Source organism: Chrysemys picta, chromosome 22, assembly GCF_011386835.1.
Source record: "Chrysemys picta bellii isolate R12L10 chromosome 22, ASM1138683v2, whole genome shotgun sequence".
Lineage (NCBI taxonomy): Eukaryota > Metazoa > Chordata > Testudines > Emydidae > Chrysemys > Chrysemys picta.
In genome coordinates, this window is record NC_088812.1 from 9210468 (window position 1) to 9227761 (window position 17294).

Genomic DNA, 17294 nt, shown 5'->3' on the forward strand with positions numbered 1-17294 from the left:
GTGGGGCGAATCCTGGGGGGAGAGGCGGCTGGAATGCCCAGGTCAGGGACAGTCGGGACCCCCTGGGAGGGGGAGACCCTAGAACTGCCTGCCTAGCACCCACAGGGCGCCCCTGCCACCCTCTGTCCTCCCGCACCCGGGGGCCTGGGAACAGATGCGCTTGCCCCACCTGCCTCAGCCACGCATGGCCTGTATCTAGACACCTGATCTCCTGGCCCCTGGCTCCCCAGGCCTCTCCTTTCCCAGGGACCATGTGTGGGGGTCCAGTCAGACACCCCCAGTAACACCCATAGGGATATGGCTCACCCCCTGCACACACCCCTCTAAGACCCAAGGGTGAGGAACGCTGTCAGTGCGTGGATTCTTGCCTGGCCGTGCAGGGTACAGCGGCACGAGGGGTGCGGTGCCAGGCCGCGGGGGGCAGGAGACAGCCCCTCCCCCCCTGCACTAGAGCAGGGTCCAGCTGCAAGGATGGGGGAGATGGTGATGCCAGCCTCATGCCCACCCCACTGTGCCCACCGCTGCCAACCACCTCTCTCCCCCACAGGTTCCAGTCACATCCTAACCCCCAAGAGCTTCCTGGATGACGTCCAAACCCTCAACCGGAAGGCCCCTGAGGAGGTCTAGAAGCAGCCCCCTCCCCGCAGAGACTCTGCCCCCCACAGCTCGCTGCCCCCAGAGCCACCTGCTCTTCGCAATAAAGCACCTTCCCCCCTACTCTTGGCAGCGCTGTCGGTTCTTGGGGAGGGACGGGAGAGGGGACGGGACCCCCAGGCTGCTTGGCTGTTAGGGCAGGGGGCAGGCCAGGCTCCCGTCTAGGGTTGTGGCCCTCTGTGCCCCATGGCCACCGCCCCACTGATGGGATAGGGGAAGAGTCAGACTCTGTTATGTACAGCCTCAGCCATTCCTAACTCCCCTCCCTGGGACCCAAGGCACAGCCCCTCCCCCTCCTGTCACCCCTCTGCCAGCGATGGGGGGCGCACAGAGGCTGCTACCAGCGACTGGCTTTGGGGGGATGTGATCCAGCCACTGAGCCCCAGGCTGTGTCTGTCCAGTCTGCAAAGGGTTAAAGAGAACCCCCTTTCTGCCCCCATCTCATCCCCCTTCACCGCCTTGGGGTGCTGGCCCAGCCCTGGCTCCCTGCACCCCTCCCAGCACAGCCTGGCACCCTGGCCTCTCGGTGGGAACCTCGGCTCCAGAAGGGGGGAGGGGTCCTAGGAGGAGTTGCAGTCAGGTGCCCAAGTAAGTGGGGGTGGAGCCAGGACTGCATAGGAGGCGTGTCCAGGGTTGGGCAGCAGCAGCAGGGCAGAGCCAGGCTGCATCTAGGGCCCCGCAGGACGGGTTTGCCGCCCCGATGGGCCTGGATCAAATGCCCCTGCCCAGTGGCAGACACCTCCCCAGTGCCTTTCCCTGGGTATCAGAGTCACCCCCGGGCACCTGGAGCCCCAGCTCCAGCTGAGGCAGCCAGCTCCAGCCCCCGTGGGTCTGACCAAGCCCTGAGCCAAGCCTCACCCCCTGCATCCCACGGGCCCTAGAGGTCCCCTCCCTCGTGCCCGCCAGCCGGGCTGTGCTGGGGAAGCGCTGGCCGGAGTGACCCCAGGTAAAGCAGTGACTCATTTACCGGGAGTGACCTCCCAGGGTGGTAAAGAGGACTCTGTGTGTGTGTCTGTGTCTATGTTTTCTCTGCTCTGAGCCTCCCACCCCATTATCACACAGTCAGTGCTGGCCCTGCCCCTGCCCCTGCTCCTGCCCTACTGGGCTTGTTCCTGGGCCAGGAAAGTGCGATGCCAAAGGCTGGCCGAGGCCTTTGCTGCTGTTCACAGGCGGGGAAGGGGAAGGGAGGGGACGGGGCGGGGTGTGAGGCTGAGGGCCCATGGTGCCAGGGAGCGGGATCTCCCCAGCTCCCCCTCTGGCCCTGCTCCAGGTCCCTGGCTCCGAGTCACCCGGCCAGCCCTGCCCCCTCCCAACCTTCCGCCCCCAGGAGGAGGGTGGGGCAGTAGCTGGAGTGTTGGACCAGGGCCTGGGGGCAGCTCTGCTCTGGCCTGTGGACGTCCCCTGCTGGTACAGTGCTGGCTCACCCAGCCGTGCCCCAGAACCTACACAGTTCCCCATGTCTCGCTGCCCCGACTCCCTTGTTCTGCCTCTCTGGTCCGTGTGCCAGAGGGACCAGCACGGAGCCCCAGGAGTTCCCACAAGCAGCTATAGGGTCCCCATCAAGTGTGGGGTTGGGGCAGGCACTGAGCGAGCACCAGGGCCCCCACAGAGAACAATACCCACCCAGCCCCTGCCCCTCCCATAATCAGCGCTGGAACCCAGCCCCCTGCGTCCCAGCTCCCGCTCTAAGCACTAGCCCCCGCTTCCCGCTCAGATCTGGGACAGAACACCTGCCTCCTTGCTCCCCCTCTAGGGCCTGGCCTTTGCCCCAACCCCCACCTCCTCCATCCTCCTGTGCCTAGAGCTGCCCAGGGTCCCGCCACCCCGGCTGCTGCTGGCCCCCAGCCCTTGGGGCCCTGTTCCTGCGCTGGCACCTGCATTGTGTGAGCACCTGCTGTAGGCTCCTCTCGCCGGCCAGGCCAGGCCTCCCCTCTGGCACCCTCTAGCCTGTGCCAGCAGCTGGGGGTGCAGTGACAGTGTCCCCAAACCCCCCCCCCCCCACTGGAGGGTGAAAGGAGACAAGGAGGGGCTGTGAGAGCCCCATTCTCCTACCCTTCCCGCAGCCTGCTCCCCCGGCTCAGCTCGGAGACTCGCCCTGCCTCTAGTCGCTGGGCATGGGGGTTAGCGCCATCAGCAATCCCACCCCACCCCACCCCCCACCAGCTGGAGACAGAGACCAGTGCCAGGTCAAGGACCTGCCCCAGGTCCCGGAGGGGTATGGGGGATCAGGGCCCAGACCAGGGGTGACCGTGGCGGGGGATCAGACCCATGACTCATGAGGGTTGGGGGTTGTCTAACTTCTCCTCTCAACCTGCGCACAGTCCATGGCCCCTCCTGCCCTCTCCCAACCCATCCCCTGCTCCCTTGGTGCCCCGGAGGCACATAGTCATGCACCCCACAAGGTGGGAGGGAGGCTTCAGGCCTGTGAGCTGTGCTATGCCAAGGACCAAACCCGCCTTACCCAGGTCCCGGGAGATTTTGGTGATGCACAGAGTCACTGAGTGGCTCTGGTTGCCTGTGACCTCCCCCCCACCCTCCCCATCCCTCCAGACCTGCAGTGTCCCAGCCAGGCCAGCGTGGGGGGGAGGGCAGCACTGCTATTGCAGGCAGTTGGGGAGGGCGGGGGCTGGAGGGCACTGACTTGGCCATGCAGCCATGGGTTGGGGCCTGGGCTGAGCCAGGATTGGCGCAGGGATGGCCTGGCTGGGTACGCCCTGTTTGTGACCATAAGAACATAAGAACGGCCGTACCGGGTCAGACCAAAGGTCCATCTAGCCCAGTATCCTGTCTACCGACAGTGGCCAATGCCAGGTGCCCCAGAGGGAGTGGACCAACCGGCAATGATCAAATGATCTCTCTCCTGCCATCAATCTCCATCCTCTGACAAACAGAGGCTAGGGACACCATTCCTTACCCATCCTGGCTAATAGCCATTAATGGACTTAACCACCATGAATTTATCCAGTTCTCTTTTAAACCCTGTTATAGTCCTAGCCTTCACAACCTCCTCAGGTAAGGAGTTCCACAAGTTGACTGTGCGCTGCGTGAAAAGAACTTCCTTGTATTTGTTTTAAACCTGCTGCCTATTAATTTCATTTGGTGAGCCCTAGTTCTTGTATTATGGGAATAAGTAAATAAATTTTCCTTATCCACTTTCTCCACATCACTCATGATTTTATATACCTCTATCATATCCCCCCTTAGTCTCCTCTTTTCCAAGCTGAAGAGTCCTAGCCTCTTTAATCTCTCCTCAGATGGGACCCGTTCCAAACCCCTAATCATTTTAGTTGCCCTTTTCTGAACCTTTTCTAGTGCCAGTATATCTTTTTTTAGATGAGGAGACCACATCTGTACGCAGTATTTGAGATGTGGGCGTACCATCGATTTATATAAGGGCAATAATATAGTCTTAGTCTTATTCTCTATCCCCTTTTTAATGATCCCTAACATCCTGTTTGCTTTTTTGACCGCCTCTGCACACTGCGCGGACATCTTCAGAGAACTATCCACGATGACTCCAAGATCTTTTTCCTGACTTGTTGTAGCTAAATTAGCCCCATCATATTGTATGTATAGTTGGGGTTATTTTTTCCAATGTGCATTACTTTACATTTATCCACATTAAATTTCATTTGACATTTTGTTACCCAATCACTTAGTTTTGTGAGATCTTTTTGAAGTTCATCACAGTCTGCTTTGGTCTTAACTATCTTGAGCAGTTTAGTATCATCTGCAAACTTTGCCACCTCACTGTTTACCCCTTTCTCCAGATCATTTATAAATAAGTTGAATAGGATTGGTCTGAGGACTGACCCTTGGGGAACACCACTAGTTACCCCTCTCCATTCTGAGAATTTACCATTAATTCCTATCCTTTGTTCCCGGTCTTTTAACCAGTTCTCAATCCATGAAAGGACCTTCCCTTTTATCCCTTGACAACTTAATTTACGTAAGAGCCTTTGGTGAGGGACCTTGTCAAAGGCTTTCTGGAAATCTAAGTACACTATGTCCACTGGATCCCCCTTGTCCACATGTTTGTTGACCCCTTCAAAGAACTAATAGATTAGTAAGACACGATTTCCCTTTACAGAAACCATGTTGACTATTGCTCAACAGTTTATGTTTTTCTATGTGTCTGACAATTTTATTCTTAACTATTGTTTCGACTAATTTGCCCGGTACCGATGTTAGACTTACCGGTCTGTAATTGCCGGGATCACCTCTAGAGCCCTTTTTAAATATTGGTGTTACATTAGCTAACTTCCAGTCATTGGGTACAGAAGCCGATTTAAAGGACAGGTTACAAACCTTAGTTAATAGTTCCGCAACTTCACATTTGAGTTCTTTCAGAACTCTTGGGTGAATGCCATCTGGTCCCGGTGACTTGTTAATGTTAAGTTTATCAATTAATTCCCAAACCTCCTCTAGTGACACTTCAATCTGTGACAGTTCCTCAGATTTGTCACCTACAAAAGCCGGCTCAGGTTTGGGAATCTCCCTAATATCCTTAGCTGTGAAGACTGAAGCAAAGAATCCATTTAGTTTCTCCGCAATGACTTTATCGTCTTTAAGCCTCCTTTTGTATCTCAATCATCAAGGGGCCCCACTGGTTGTTTAGCAGGCTTCCTGCTTCTGATATACTTAAAAAACATTCTGTTATTACCTTTGGAGTTTTTGGCTAGCTCATTTGGGTCTGGCCTAGGCCACGTTAGCCTAGCACCCCTTCAAGCCCAGTGCCCCTGGCTGGTTCACGGGAGGGGTGGGGAGGGCAGGCGGCTGCTTCCCAGCCCAGCTGGGGGCTGCCCTGGCTGGGAGACAGGCAGAGAGAGAAAAATGACATGAAACCTCAATAACAGGCACCCAGAGCAGGAGTGACTCACATGGATTTGGGGAGAGAGCCGGGCATGGAACCCAGGAGTCCTGCTTCCGAGCCCCTGATCTAACCCCTAGACCCTACTCCCCTCCCAGAGCTCAGCACAGAACCCGGGAGTCCTGCCTCCCCGCCTCCCCCCACTCTAGCCATCCTCCTCTCCCCTCATACCCCTGCTAATAATTGCACACGCAGCCTGCTGGGGAATGTGCCCCGGAACAGGTCAGTCCCTTCGAGCCCAGCAGGCCCTGTTTCCCCTGCCCCCTGGGCCAGCTCCTCTCTCCCTGCTGGGCAAATGAGCCCTGCCAGCGCTGCGTGCCTGCTGTGGCCGGGGCGAGAGACCCTGGCACCTCCGGTCTGCTGCTCGGGCCCAGCCCCAATCTGCTCTGCTGCGGAGCTTTCCGTCCCTGATCCCCATGGGGAATTATCAGCCCCAATTAACAGCCATTTGGATAATTGCTCCGTGGCTGCCAGGCGGGTGGGCGGCGGATTGGGGGCGCGGAATTAAAACGCTCCAGCAGAGACACCTGCCCAACTGTGGGCTCACCAGCTCCCACCATGGCTGCCCTTACAGCTGGGCTGCCACCGGGGCTCCGTGTGCACCCCGGGCCTGCACCTTGAGCAAGGGGGACCCCAGCCACACACGCTGTACCCCTCAGCCTGCCCCCAGAAGCATGAGGGGGGTGCAGGCCTGAGGCAGCCGGCCCTGGGCCTGGTCGGTGCCAGGCCGGAGGGTGGGGCCGGCAAACAGGCCCAGCCTCCAGGTCCTCCCAGGGCAGAGGGCAGGATGCTGCCCTGGCTCTGCCACGCTCTGCCCCAGGCGCCGGTGAGGACAGCAGGAGAGGGTTGCACGTGTCAGCCCAAGCTGTGGGCCTGGGGGAGCTGATCACTGTGCCGGTCCCAGCCTTGGGGGCTGGTGGGAATGGGGGGCTGTGACGTTGCACTCTATATGATTTTATAAAAATATGCTAATGAGTGAATATAATGTAACTGGAATATGCTTCATGCAAAAGGTCTCTTGTAAGGTATCATTACAAAGCTTATAATCACTGAGTGTGGTCATCTTATTTGTATAAATGTACCACTCTTGTATCTGAAACTAGAAATATGAAATATCACTCTGAGGGTCTATTATAATTATGCAAAGTGTGGGCCATTAATGGTTGTCTGGAATCTTGATGGCTCCCATCAAGCAGGACAATTGACTGTGGATGGCTCTGTTTGCAGGCAAGTCTTGCTGTAAGTCAGGCTGGGAGGAATGAAGGCTTGGGGTCTTACAGTAACATGTGATCATGTCACCTGAACTGGAATCCATCTTTAACCTAGTCCTTTTCAATTGGGGGCGGGGGGAGAGGACCCAGATGGATAAAGGATTCCCGCCTTATGCAAAAGATAAATAAATGGGTGACTAAGAGTGTCATTTACAGGTCAAAGCAAGTGAACATGTACTACCAATGAGTTACCATCTAACTCCTGAGAGTGACAGAATCGTCATGATCTGTCAATTCAAAACATCTTTCAGGGCACCCCAGGAGGCAGTCCCTGGGGATCTCTGGCTTCAGTTTCAAGTCTCCGGCCCTTCAGAGTTCAAACAGACACAAAGGTGGTGTTTCTTCTTGTCAGGGATTTTTATTCCCTTCCCCCACAGTTCAAGGTGATGGGACAAGTCCATGTGCACATCCCTTCTTTGGCGGATGGGGGGGCAGAGCAATAAAAAAAGTCTTTTGTCTTCTGATGTTCCACAACAGTTTGTCTGGTGTCTATGGGCCTTCTTTTGCTGGCCAGAAGATGACAGCTCCTGCGGCAAACTAGTATTTCACGCCTGGTAATGTTTCTCTCCTCACTGTGAGGGCTTCCAGTTTCAGAGCAAACACTGAAACTTATCTTATGAATTGGGATACAGACATTACCAGTGAGATTGATGCAGCAGCAACAAACAAGCATTTCACAGAGTCTACACTGAACACATTCTTCTAAGACTAATCCTTATTTTGAGCAAAACTAACCTGGTCTGATCTCCAGCTCTGAGGCCATTGGTTCTTAGCTAATGCCTGCAGCCAGGACAAGGGCTGGCTCTTGGCCTGTCAGCCTCACACTCGGTGCCTAGGAAATCACTTAGGAGTCCTGCACTTAGGACAGAAGAATCCCAGGCACTGCTACAGGCTGGGGACTGACTGGCTAAGCAGCAGTTCTGCAGAAAAGGGCCTGGGGATTACAGTGGACGAGAAGCTGGATATGAGTCAGCAGTGTGCCCTTGTTGCCAAGAAGGCTAACAGCATATTGGGCTGCATTCGTAGGAGCATTGCCAGCGGATCGAGGGAAGTGATTATTCCCCTGTATTTGGCACTGGTTAGGCCACATCTGGAATATTGCATCCAGTTTTGAGGCCCCCCACTACAGAAAGGATGTGGACAAATTGGAGAGAGTCCAGTGGAGGTCAACGAAAATGATTAGGGGGCTGGGACACATGACTTACGAGGAGAGGCTGAGGGAACTGGGCTTATTTAGTCTGCAGAAGAGAAGAGTGAGGGGGGGATTTGATAGCAGCCTTCAACTTCCTGAAAGGGGGTTCCAAAGAGCTTGGAGCTAGTCTGATCTCAGTGGTGGCAGGTGACAGAACAAGGAGCAATGGTCTCAAGTTGCAGTGGAGGAGGTCTAGGTTGGATATTAGGAAAAAGTTATTTCACTAGGCGGGTGTTGAAGCACTGGAATGGGTTACCTGTGGAGGTGGTGGAATTTCCATCCTTAGAGGTTTTTAAAGCCCAGCTTGACAAAGGCCTGGCTGGCATGATTTAGTTGGAGATTGGTTCTGCTTTGAGCAGGGAGTTGGACTAGATGATCTCCTGAAGTCCCTTCCAACGCTGATCTTCTATGATTCTACGTCTCCATCCCATTAATGTCTCCTCACGTTGGAAGGACTGTGTCTCAGATCTACAGGGTTAGCGGTACGGCCCCAGTTTTGTGTAAGGTTACTCTTGGCCCCTTACTGAAACTGTGCGTGTGTGTGTGTGTGTGTGTGTGTGTGTGTGTGTGAGCAGTGAGCACTGTGGGGAGCGAGGGGGGAACCTGGACACCGGGTGCAGCACAGAGAGATACCCCCAGCCAAGAGGCCTTGCAGGCCACACTTGGAGGGGGATCATAACCCTGACAGGGGACTGACCCTGGGAACAAGGGTCCTGACACCTAAAGCCAGAGGGCATGTGGCCACCACCAGAGCAAGTGTCCGACCCGCAGCATCCCTGCAGCACAACTAGGGCCTGGGCAGGAGACCTGGGAGCATGAGGAACAGACTGTGAACTGCCCTTACATTCCCTAAATATGTAGCAATATATTAGTTTTATGCTGGTACCTGGTCAAAGGGGGCTTTTTTGCTTGCTTTATTATCCTCTTGTCTGTTTGTTGTGCTGTTAATATGTGTTCATTAATGACAGTTAAGGACCATCTTGTTCTATGTTTGTACAGGACCTAGCACAATGGGATCCTGGTCTGTGACTGGGACTATGAGGCAGTACTGCAATACAAATAATCACATGCTGATCTACAGAAATACTTTTGTACCGTGGCCCTCCCCACTGGCTTAAGAGATTAGTCACTGAAAATGGAAGTATGTGAACTTCACACCGGCAGTTTAACTCAGTCTCCTGCACTGAGTGTTCTTTTTGCTCAATACACACTCTATGGTAGGTATGTCCACATAATAGGGTTATGAAGATGGGTCTATGGGAGGGTTTGACTTCCTCTACCATGGGCTGCTATTGCAGGAAGGAGGTTTGCTTGGAAGAGATGGGGTCCGTCTGACCAAGAAGGAGAAGAACATCTTCATGCACTGACTCACCAACCTTATGAGAAGAGCTTAAAACTAAGTTCAGAGGGGGCAGGTGAAAAAAGCCACCAGGTAAAAAAACGTGACCTTAATAGAGGACTAGATATTTGAGGAGAAGTAGATGTGGAAAATTGCAGTCGAATTATAGGAGAAACAAGAGGGAAATCTATGGGGGCATCTGCTTAACATCTTAGATGTCTATACACAAATGCAAGGAGTGATAATAATGGGGAATAAACAGTAAGAACTGGGAGTTTTAGTACATAAGTCATAACTCAGCTTAACTGGCATCACAGATACTTGATGGGTTCAATCTCATGACTGGAATATTGGTATAGAGGCCTATAGCTTGTTCAGGAAGGACAGGCAGGAAAAAAAAGAGGAAGTATTGCATTGTACACTTGTTCTGAGGTCTGGAAGGAGGTGAGAAGCAGACCAGTTGAAAGTCTCTGAGTAAAGGTAAAAGAGGGAAAAAACAGGGGTGATGTCCTGGTAGGGGTCTATTACATACCACTTGTCAAGGTTCCTTCCCCACTCTGAACTTTAGGGTACAGATGTAGGGACCTGCATGAAAACCTCTAAGCTTCTCTACCAGCTTAGATCTGCTTTTGCTGCCACCACTCCCAATGTGCTAAGTCCCTTCCCTGGGTAGCCTTGAGAGACTCTTCCACCAATTCCCTGGTGAACACTGATCCAAAACCCCTTGGATCTTAAAACAAGGAGGAATTAATCATTCCCGCCCCTTCCCTTTCCCCCCACCAATTCCTGGTGAGTCCAGATCAATCCCCTTGGATCTTAGAACAAGGAAAAATCAGTCAGGTTCTTAAAAAGAAGGCTTTTAATTAAAGAAAGAAAGGTGAAATCATCTCTGTAAAATCAGGATGGACAATAACTTTACAGGGTAATCAAACTTAAAGAGCCCAGAGGAACCCCCTCTAGCCTTAGGTTCAAAGTTACAGCAAACAGAGGTAAACACTCTAGCAAAAGGAACATTTACAAGTCGAGAAAACAAAGATAAAACTAACACGCCTTGCCTGGCTGTACTTACAAGTTTGGAATATGAGAGACTTGTTCAGAAAGATTTGGAGAGCATGGATTGACATCTGGCCCCTCTTAGTCCCAAGAGCGAACAACCACCAAAACAAAGAGCACAAACAAAAGCCTTCCCCCCCACCAAGATATGAAAGTATCTTGTCCCCTTATTGGTCCTTTGGGTCAGGTGTCAGCCAGGTTACCTGAGCTTCATAACCCTTTACAGGCAAAAGGACTTTGGAGTCTCTGGCCAGGAGGGATTCTACAGTATTGTACACAGGAGGGCTGTTACCTTTCCCTTTATAGTTATGACACCACCAAATCAGGAAGAGGAGGGAGATGAGGCATTTCTAGAACAAATAACAGAAATATCCAAAACACAAATCCTGATAATAATAGGGGACTTTACCTACCCAGACATCTAATTATCCAATAAGTTCCTGAAATATACTGGGGACAATGCTTTGTGTCAGAAAATGGAGGAAGTAACCAGGGGGACAGCCATTTTAGACTTGATTCTGACCAACAGGGAGGAGCTGGTTGTGAAGGTGGAAGGTGATTTGGGTGAAAGTGATCATGAATGATAGATTTCATGATTCTAAGGAAAGGAAGGAGTGAGAATAAGAAGAAGGACTAGAAAAAGCAGACTTTAACATACTCAGAGAATTAGTCGGTAGCCACCCAGGAGAAAAAAATCTAAGGCATAAAGGAGTTCAGGAAAGCTGGCAGTTTCTCAAGGAGACAATATTAAAGGCACAACTGGCAATGCAAAGGAAAGACAGGAAGAATAGTAAGAGACCAATATGGCTCCATCAGAAGTTTTTTAGTGACACGAAAATGAAAAAGAAATCCTACCCTGCAGTGGGGAGAGACAGCAAATGGAGGCCCTTTGAACAGGGTCCCTGGCAGCCAATCTGGTGCTACGCTGGACGACCACGCTGGAGCCTTGGGAGGAGAATGGGGGAGGCGGAGACAGGCTGGATCAGGAGGAGACCCACATGGTTAGTGTTCCCCTCCCCCAGCAGATAGGAGTTGAACCTCCATTATTCCTGGCCCTCCACTTACCAGAGGGCAGATTGGGGATTGGGGTTGGGGGGAAGAAGAGCACTGAGTCCCGCCCCCCAGGAGCAAAAATAACCCCAGACCCTCAGCGGAGGCAGTGTGGCAAAGTGGCTCAGTGATGGGGAAAGAGATCCAGGGGGTGATTGCAGAGTAATCAGCCTGGGGCTGCAGGGGCCTCGATTGCGGGGCTGAGGGGTGATCTGGGTTGGGGGCACAGTACCTGGGAGGGGTTCTCCCATTTCTTGAGGAAGTCTTCTTTGGCTTTGGCTAGGAACTCCTTCCCTGTAAGGGAAACAGAAAGGGAGCAGCGTGAGGAGTCAGGAGGGGTGGGGCACCCAGCCTGGTGGACAGAGCTCCCCTTTCAGCCCCACCAACCCCCTGCTCAGCGAAGAGGCATGCAGTCACAAAAGGGGGTGGGGATTTTGAGTGTATCAGCGGGATGGCGGTGCCTGATTGGCCACAAAGGGCGGCTCAGCTGGGGATTGGCTAGAGAGAGGTCCACACAGCGGCGCTCCTGCAACACCCCCACCTCCGGGCCTGTCCCTGGACACACTGAACAGTGCCGTCAGGGAGGGCTAATGCAGCTCCCAGCGCCTACCAAAGGGGCGCACTTGTGCCTCAAACCCCCTGCCCCCGCTGAACATGGCAGTCGGGGGTGCCTGTTCCACGCCCCGCAACACACAACTTGCACCCCACAAGGAGAGACTCGTATAACCCTCCAGTCAAATGACGTTAAGAAGCGTGGATCATCTTGCCCTAATGGGAGGATACAGGATCTACTACTACTGCCAGCAAAAGGGGTGAAGGGGGAGGAGATTCCCCCTTAGCTCAAAGGGCAGAGGTGTAGCCTTCTCTCAACCATGCAGGCAGCACGCACCAATGACACCAACAGCCCACAGGGGGTACTCCAAACACACACACACACACACACACACACACACACACACACAAAAGCCGTGAAAGTCGCAAACCCCAGTTGGGCTTTGCCCACAAAGGTGTTAAAACGACCAGCCGCAGCCTCCACAGCAGCACCCGGGGAAGAAGCAAGTGCCCGGCTCTCCGGCATCCAACCAGGTGATCCTTCCTTCACCAACCGGGCTCCCTGTCCTTGCTGCCAGATCCCAGAACCAGGGGAGGGGGATGGGGATTGGACCAATCTGCAGCATCTGGAGGGATATTTAGCACCGAGAGCCCCTTGTATCTTCGCTGCCTCCCGCTGCTCCCGACAGGGACAAGTCCCGCAGCTCTTAATAGATTTAGCCCACGGGATTTGAATGGCTGCAGCAGGGAGGCCAAGCACAGAGCAGCAGCAGGGAGTGGCTTTGAACCCAGAGCTCACCCTGGCCCCCACCATCACAGGCAAGTCTCCCCCACACCGGAGGTGTATAAAGTTAATTTCCTCCCCCAGGGATCACTGGTGCTCAGATGCCAGGGAGGGGACAAGCTAAAAGCCTAGATCCAGATCTGGGTGCTGCAGTTCTTGGGGTCACGGATGCACAACCCAGGAGTCAACTCCCTGCCGCCCCACTCTCACCACTACAACCCACTCCTGTCCCAGAGTTGGGGAGAGAACCCCAGGGCCCTAGCTCCCAGCCCCCCACTAAATAGCAACACTTCTGTGGAAACCCGGCACCACGGTGCTCCAGTCCGGTTCCTGCCTTAAAGAAAGGGCTGAGAAATAGGCCAGGCGAGGGCCTGAAATGCACCAGCGAAGCAGGACAACATGCTACAGACGTGACTGATTCACTGCTGGAGGGAAGGAGACCAAGATTATGGTGATTCCCCTGATTCCATAGGATGGGGCAGGGCAGCCCTGAAAGGGTTCTGGGGATCAGCTATTTGCTGGCTAACTACCCCCGCCCACACCCCCTTCACCCTCTCGTCCCCACACCCCATCACCCGTGGAGCCCCACAGAGGGGAGCTGAATTCACATCTGCTTCCCCCAGCTGCACGCAGGAGCCGCGGCTCAGTCTGTCTGATCGACTTTCACTTTGTCTCCTACTCTCTCTGGATTATTTATAGAAACAGGCTTGGCTCACCAGCCACTGTCTCCCGCCATCAAGTCCAGCCCCAGGTGGGTGGGAGGGAGGGGGATCCTTGCATGGACACAGGACAGATAAGATGATTTCCTGCACAATCCTGGCCATACCTTACAGAACTAAGTTTAAGTAGCTTAGGAGTTCATTGCATTACAAAGGCAGGCGGTTATGTATTATTGTGGGACTGTATGTGACGTCTACAATGGAAACCTAGGGAAGCGTTATGGGCTTTGAGGGACCATCTGAAACTATTGGACCTTTTATAGTTAAGTACGTTTCCCAGGAAATTTCTAGGGGGAGGGATATGCAAATGTAACGCCTCTGTTTATGCAAAACCTCAGCCGCTGGAAGCTGCTCCCCAAGGAGAAACCCACTGCCTGTGAGTTACCTGATTGGAAGCAGGGTGATCTCTGGAAAGCTTATTAGCAGGTGTGTAGGTTCTCTGCTGGGTTTTAAGAGGGTTTCCCTGCAATGCTTTTACCTTAAGAATCCATGTGCTTGCTAACAGCTGTGTGATACCTTATAGCCGTGGGAGACTGGGCTGTTTGTAGCCTCTGAGGAAGGAGGGCAAAGCAGGCCGGCTGAGGGGGTCTGAATTGCTGGGGAACTCACAGTGTAGGCAGGGAGCTGTGCATCCTGGAAATCCTCCGGGCAGGGAGGAGAGAGACGCAGGTATCCGCCCAAGAGAGGTGATGACTGGGGGCCAGAAGCCTAAAGTGGTTTCCCTGGCTGGACCATGAGGGGCAAATACAGGGGCAGTTGCCCTGACCTGCGACACCCCTCCCCCACTGTACTTCCCTGGCAGCATCCACACCAGATCAATGCCTTGGGAGGGGAGATCAGCCATTCTGCCTTCTTCTGGAGGTCATGGAAGACTTGTGAGTCTCTGCTAATCAATTACATGAACTGGGGGCAGCCCCAGACAGCGATGGAGGAATCTTCTCTGCACCACCAGCCTCTAATTCACTTGGCCCAACACCAATAATTTGTTCCCTTTTTTGGCCTGTCTTATCTTAGAGTCTCATTCTTTCTCTTCAAGGCCCTGGGCCTGGGCCCCTAGAGCCGAAAGCTCTGGGATGGGGATTGTGGCTGACAGCCCCACTCCTCCAGTCCCATGGCACTTTCTACCACCCAGGTGAAGCTTGTCTGTGAGAGAGACAGAAATTCTTTGGGGACCCGTCCAAGACGGTGGAACTGCCTGGCGCAGGATCTAAGGATCATCTTGAACTTCCCCATCTCCTGCTCCTCGTGCTATGTGCCCTCCTCTGACCAGCCTTCTCCACTAGAACACAGCACAGCACAGGCATATAAAAACAGACCCTGCCCTGCCACCACGGGGTACGAGTGAGGGAAGTGACCCATATCCTATGGGGCAGAACAGGGCCCGGGGCGGGGGAATAACCAGCCCCCCCGGAGGGGAAAGGCCCAGAGTCCTCATATGTGTCCCATTCCCCATCCCGCCAGGACCTTCCCCCCCACCCCGGCTCACCTCCGGCCTCCATCTTGCTGGCCCAGCCTATGGCCTCCTCTGCGCTCGGCCTACGGCTCCTCGGCAGGGCCAATCCACCCGGGCCCTGTGCCTGGCACTGCAGGGGGCGAGAGAGGCACTCGCTCTCAGCCAGGGTGGGGGCCACCCAGGATCTGAGCCCTCTGGGATTCCATAGACGGGCGTGGGCAGGCCAGGGGAGCCAATGGGGGGTGGGGGTAAGGGCTTGACCCCATGGGGGCTGGAGGTCCGAGGCCAGGGGATCTGCCCCTGCACAGGGCTGGGAGGGCGACAGATTTAAAGCCACAGGAAAATCAGAGCGATACGAGGGGGCAAGCGGTCACCACTTCGAAGCCACACATACCTCACGGGCTGCAGTTCGGGGCAGGGGCAGCATGTGGGGTCAAAAAATCCTTTCCCCTCCCTCCAGATGGTGTGTTTGTGTTTGTCCTACCGATGGACGGGCCATTGCTGTCAGAGAGACGGCAGCAGCAATCTCATGTGATGCGGGTTTGCCAGAGGGCGATCGCTGCTCTCTGCCTCAGGAAGATCCGTGCCAGGCTGGCATTCTTCCCCTGCCTTTCAACCAAACTCCCTCCAAGAACCGAGCGTTTCACCCAAGCCGGCCAATTTCTCTCGCTAGCATCCACCTACCCCTCATGTTTTATTTAACCAGATATTTCACATCATGGAGGGAGGCTGGTGCAATGGTTAGAGCGCTAGCCTGGGACTTGGGAGATTCCCAAGTTCTCAATTCCCTGCTCTGCCCCAGACTAACCTCGGGCAAGTCACTTAGTCTGTGCACCAATTTCTCCATGCTACAGAAGGGGATGATAGCACTTCCTTGCCTCACCAGCAGAGTTGGAGGATAAATATCTTACCAGTTGTGAGGCTCTCGGATACTATAATAACCGGAGCCAGATAAGGACCTTAGACAGAAAGCTAACGCACTTCCTTATTGCCCAGACATTTGTATCCCCTCATTTCTTCTCCCTATCCATCAACGAGCCTTAATGCACCTCTGCTACGCACCTATTTTACTCCTGAGGTCTGCAAAAGCCCCGTTTTCCCTTAACCCTTTTTGGGATTTTCTGCTCCGGCTGCCTCTCCAGAGATCTCCTCCACCTTTCCTCGTCACTCAAGAGTCAGAATTGAACCCTGGCGTGATTCCATTCTGCCTCCCTGAAATACCCATCACAATTCAACTGGGATTTCTTCATCTTCACTTCCTGTCCTAAATTCCTAGGCCCACTCCCTCCCATCCCCTGTTACACTGGAGCTGCTACAGGGGACCCAGGTCAGCAGCTCACAGCGTGGAAGTGAGAGGGTGCACGGGGAAGGTGCAGTGCAAGCAAAAGGGAGGTGTCGCCGGTTTGATCCCTCCTGGGACTCACTCAGGCATGTCCCGAGAGGTCAGAGGCCCTGGTGGCTCAGTTTGCCCAATGCCAGCAACCGCCTCAAGGCTCACACGGACCCTGATTCATCCCAGCAGAGCCAGAGTAGGGTGGGTAGCTGTTTACATACTAATCCCGCACCACACCCAGGGGGCAGATTGTCCAATTGCCACCCCAGGCAGAGCGACTCCCAGCTCAGCCGCACCCTCAGGCAGCCAAAGGGGAGGAGACAAGCACACACTGCCCTTGCACTGTTGCTCAATGCAAGCATCTTTGATCTAGGCCCAATATGTCCCAGTTTGCCCAGCTGAAAGCAACTGCTCCAAGGTGGGGAGAGCTTAGATACATGCTCAGGGCTGGTCTTCACTGCACGGTTAACTCAGATGCAGCCCTTAACTCGAGTCGCCTCAGTCCACCCACAAGTCAGCTGGCCCGAGAGAGGCTATGGGCTACAGAGCGAGTTAGCCCAACTCGTCAGCTGCTAAGACAACTGCTCTGTAGGGTAGACACAGGCCAACCTCTCTCGAGTGCCACTTGTCCTCCAACGGCATCCCACGATTCCCCCCTCCCCTCCAGGTGGCCAGAGAGGACAGACGAGCTCTCCCACAAGTCACTGGGAAAATCCATCCAGCGGCTCAGTTTACTGCAGCTCTAAGAGCCACGGGAGGTGCTCCCAGGAGTCCTAGTGATCCACACGAGCGGGGATGCAGAAGCTCGCGTGTTCGACTGCAGCAGGGCCACTCGCTCTCGAGCTTGGCCAAATTAACGCTGTCGCAGAGACAGCCCCTCGACGGGTCTGAGCCACAGCACTCTCCCCATCCCCCAGCACACAGCCCAGCAGCGAGCCCAGCGGGTTTTCCATTACATACAGATGCCCCATCGAGAGCTGGGGAAGGTCCCCATTTAACCCCAGAACAGGACAACGCAGGCAAC

At 54.2% G+C, this 17294-nt stretch overlaps 1 protein-coding gene across 2 annotated transcripts in view; it reads left to right on the plus strand.

The window, feature by feature from the left end:
- The window catches only part of LOC112061502 (syntaxin-binding protein 2-like), a 28421-nt gene extending 27380 nt beyond the window's left edge, over window positions 1-1041 (plus strand). The window contains exon 19 of one of the 2 annotated variants that reach the window (XR_010594535.1): window positions 548-1041. Coding sequence is in view for 1 of the 2 variants with exons in the window: in XM_065576650.1 (XP_065432722.1) it covers window positions 548-627 (80 nt within the window). In the remaining variant the exon portion in view is untranslated. The remainder of the gene's footprint in view (window positions 1-547) is intronic. The other variant, XM_065576650.1, reaches the window with a different exon arrangement.
- The last annotated feature ends 16253 nt before the right edge of the window (window positions 1042-17294 follow it).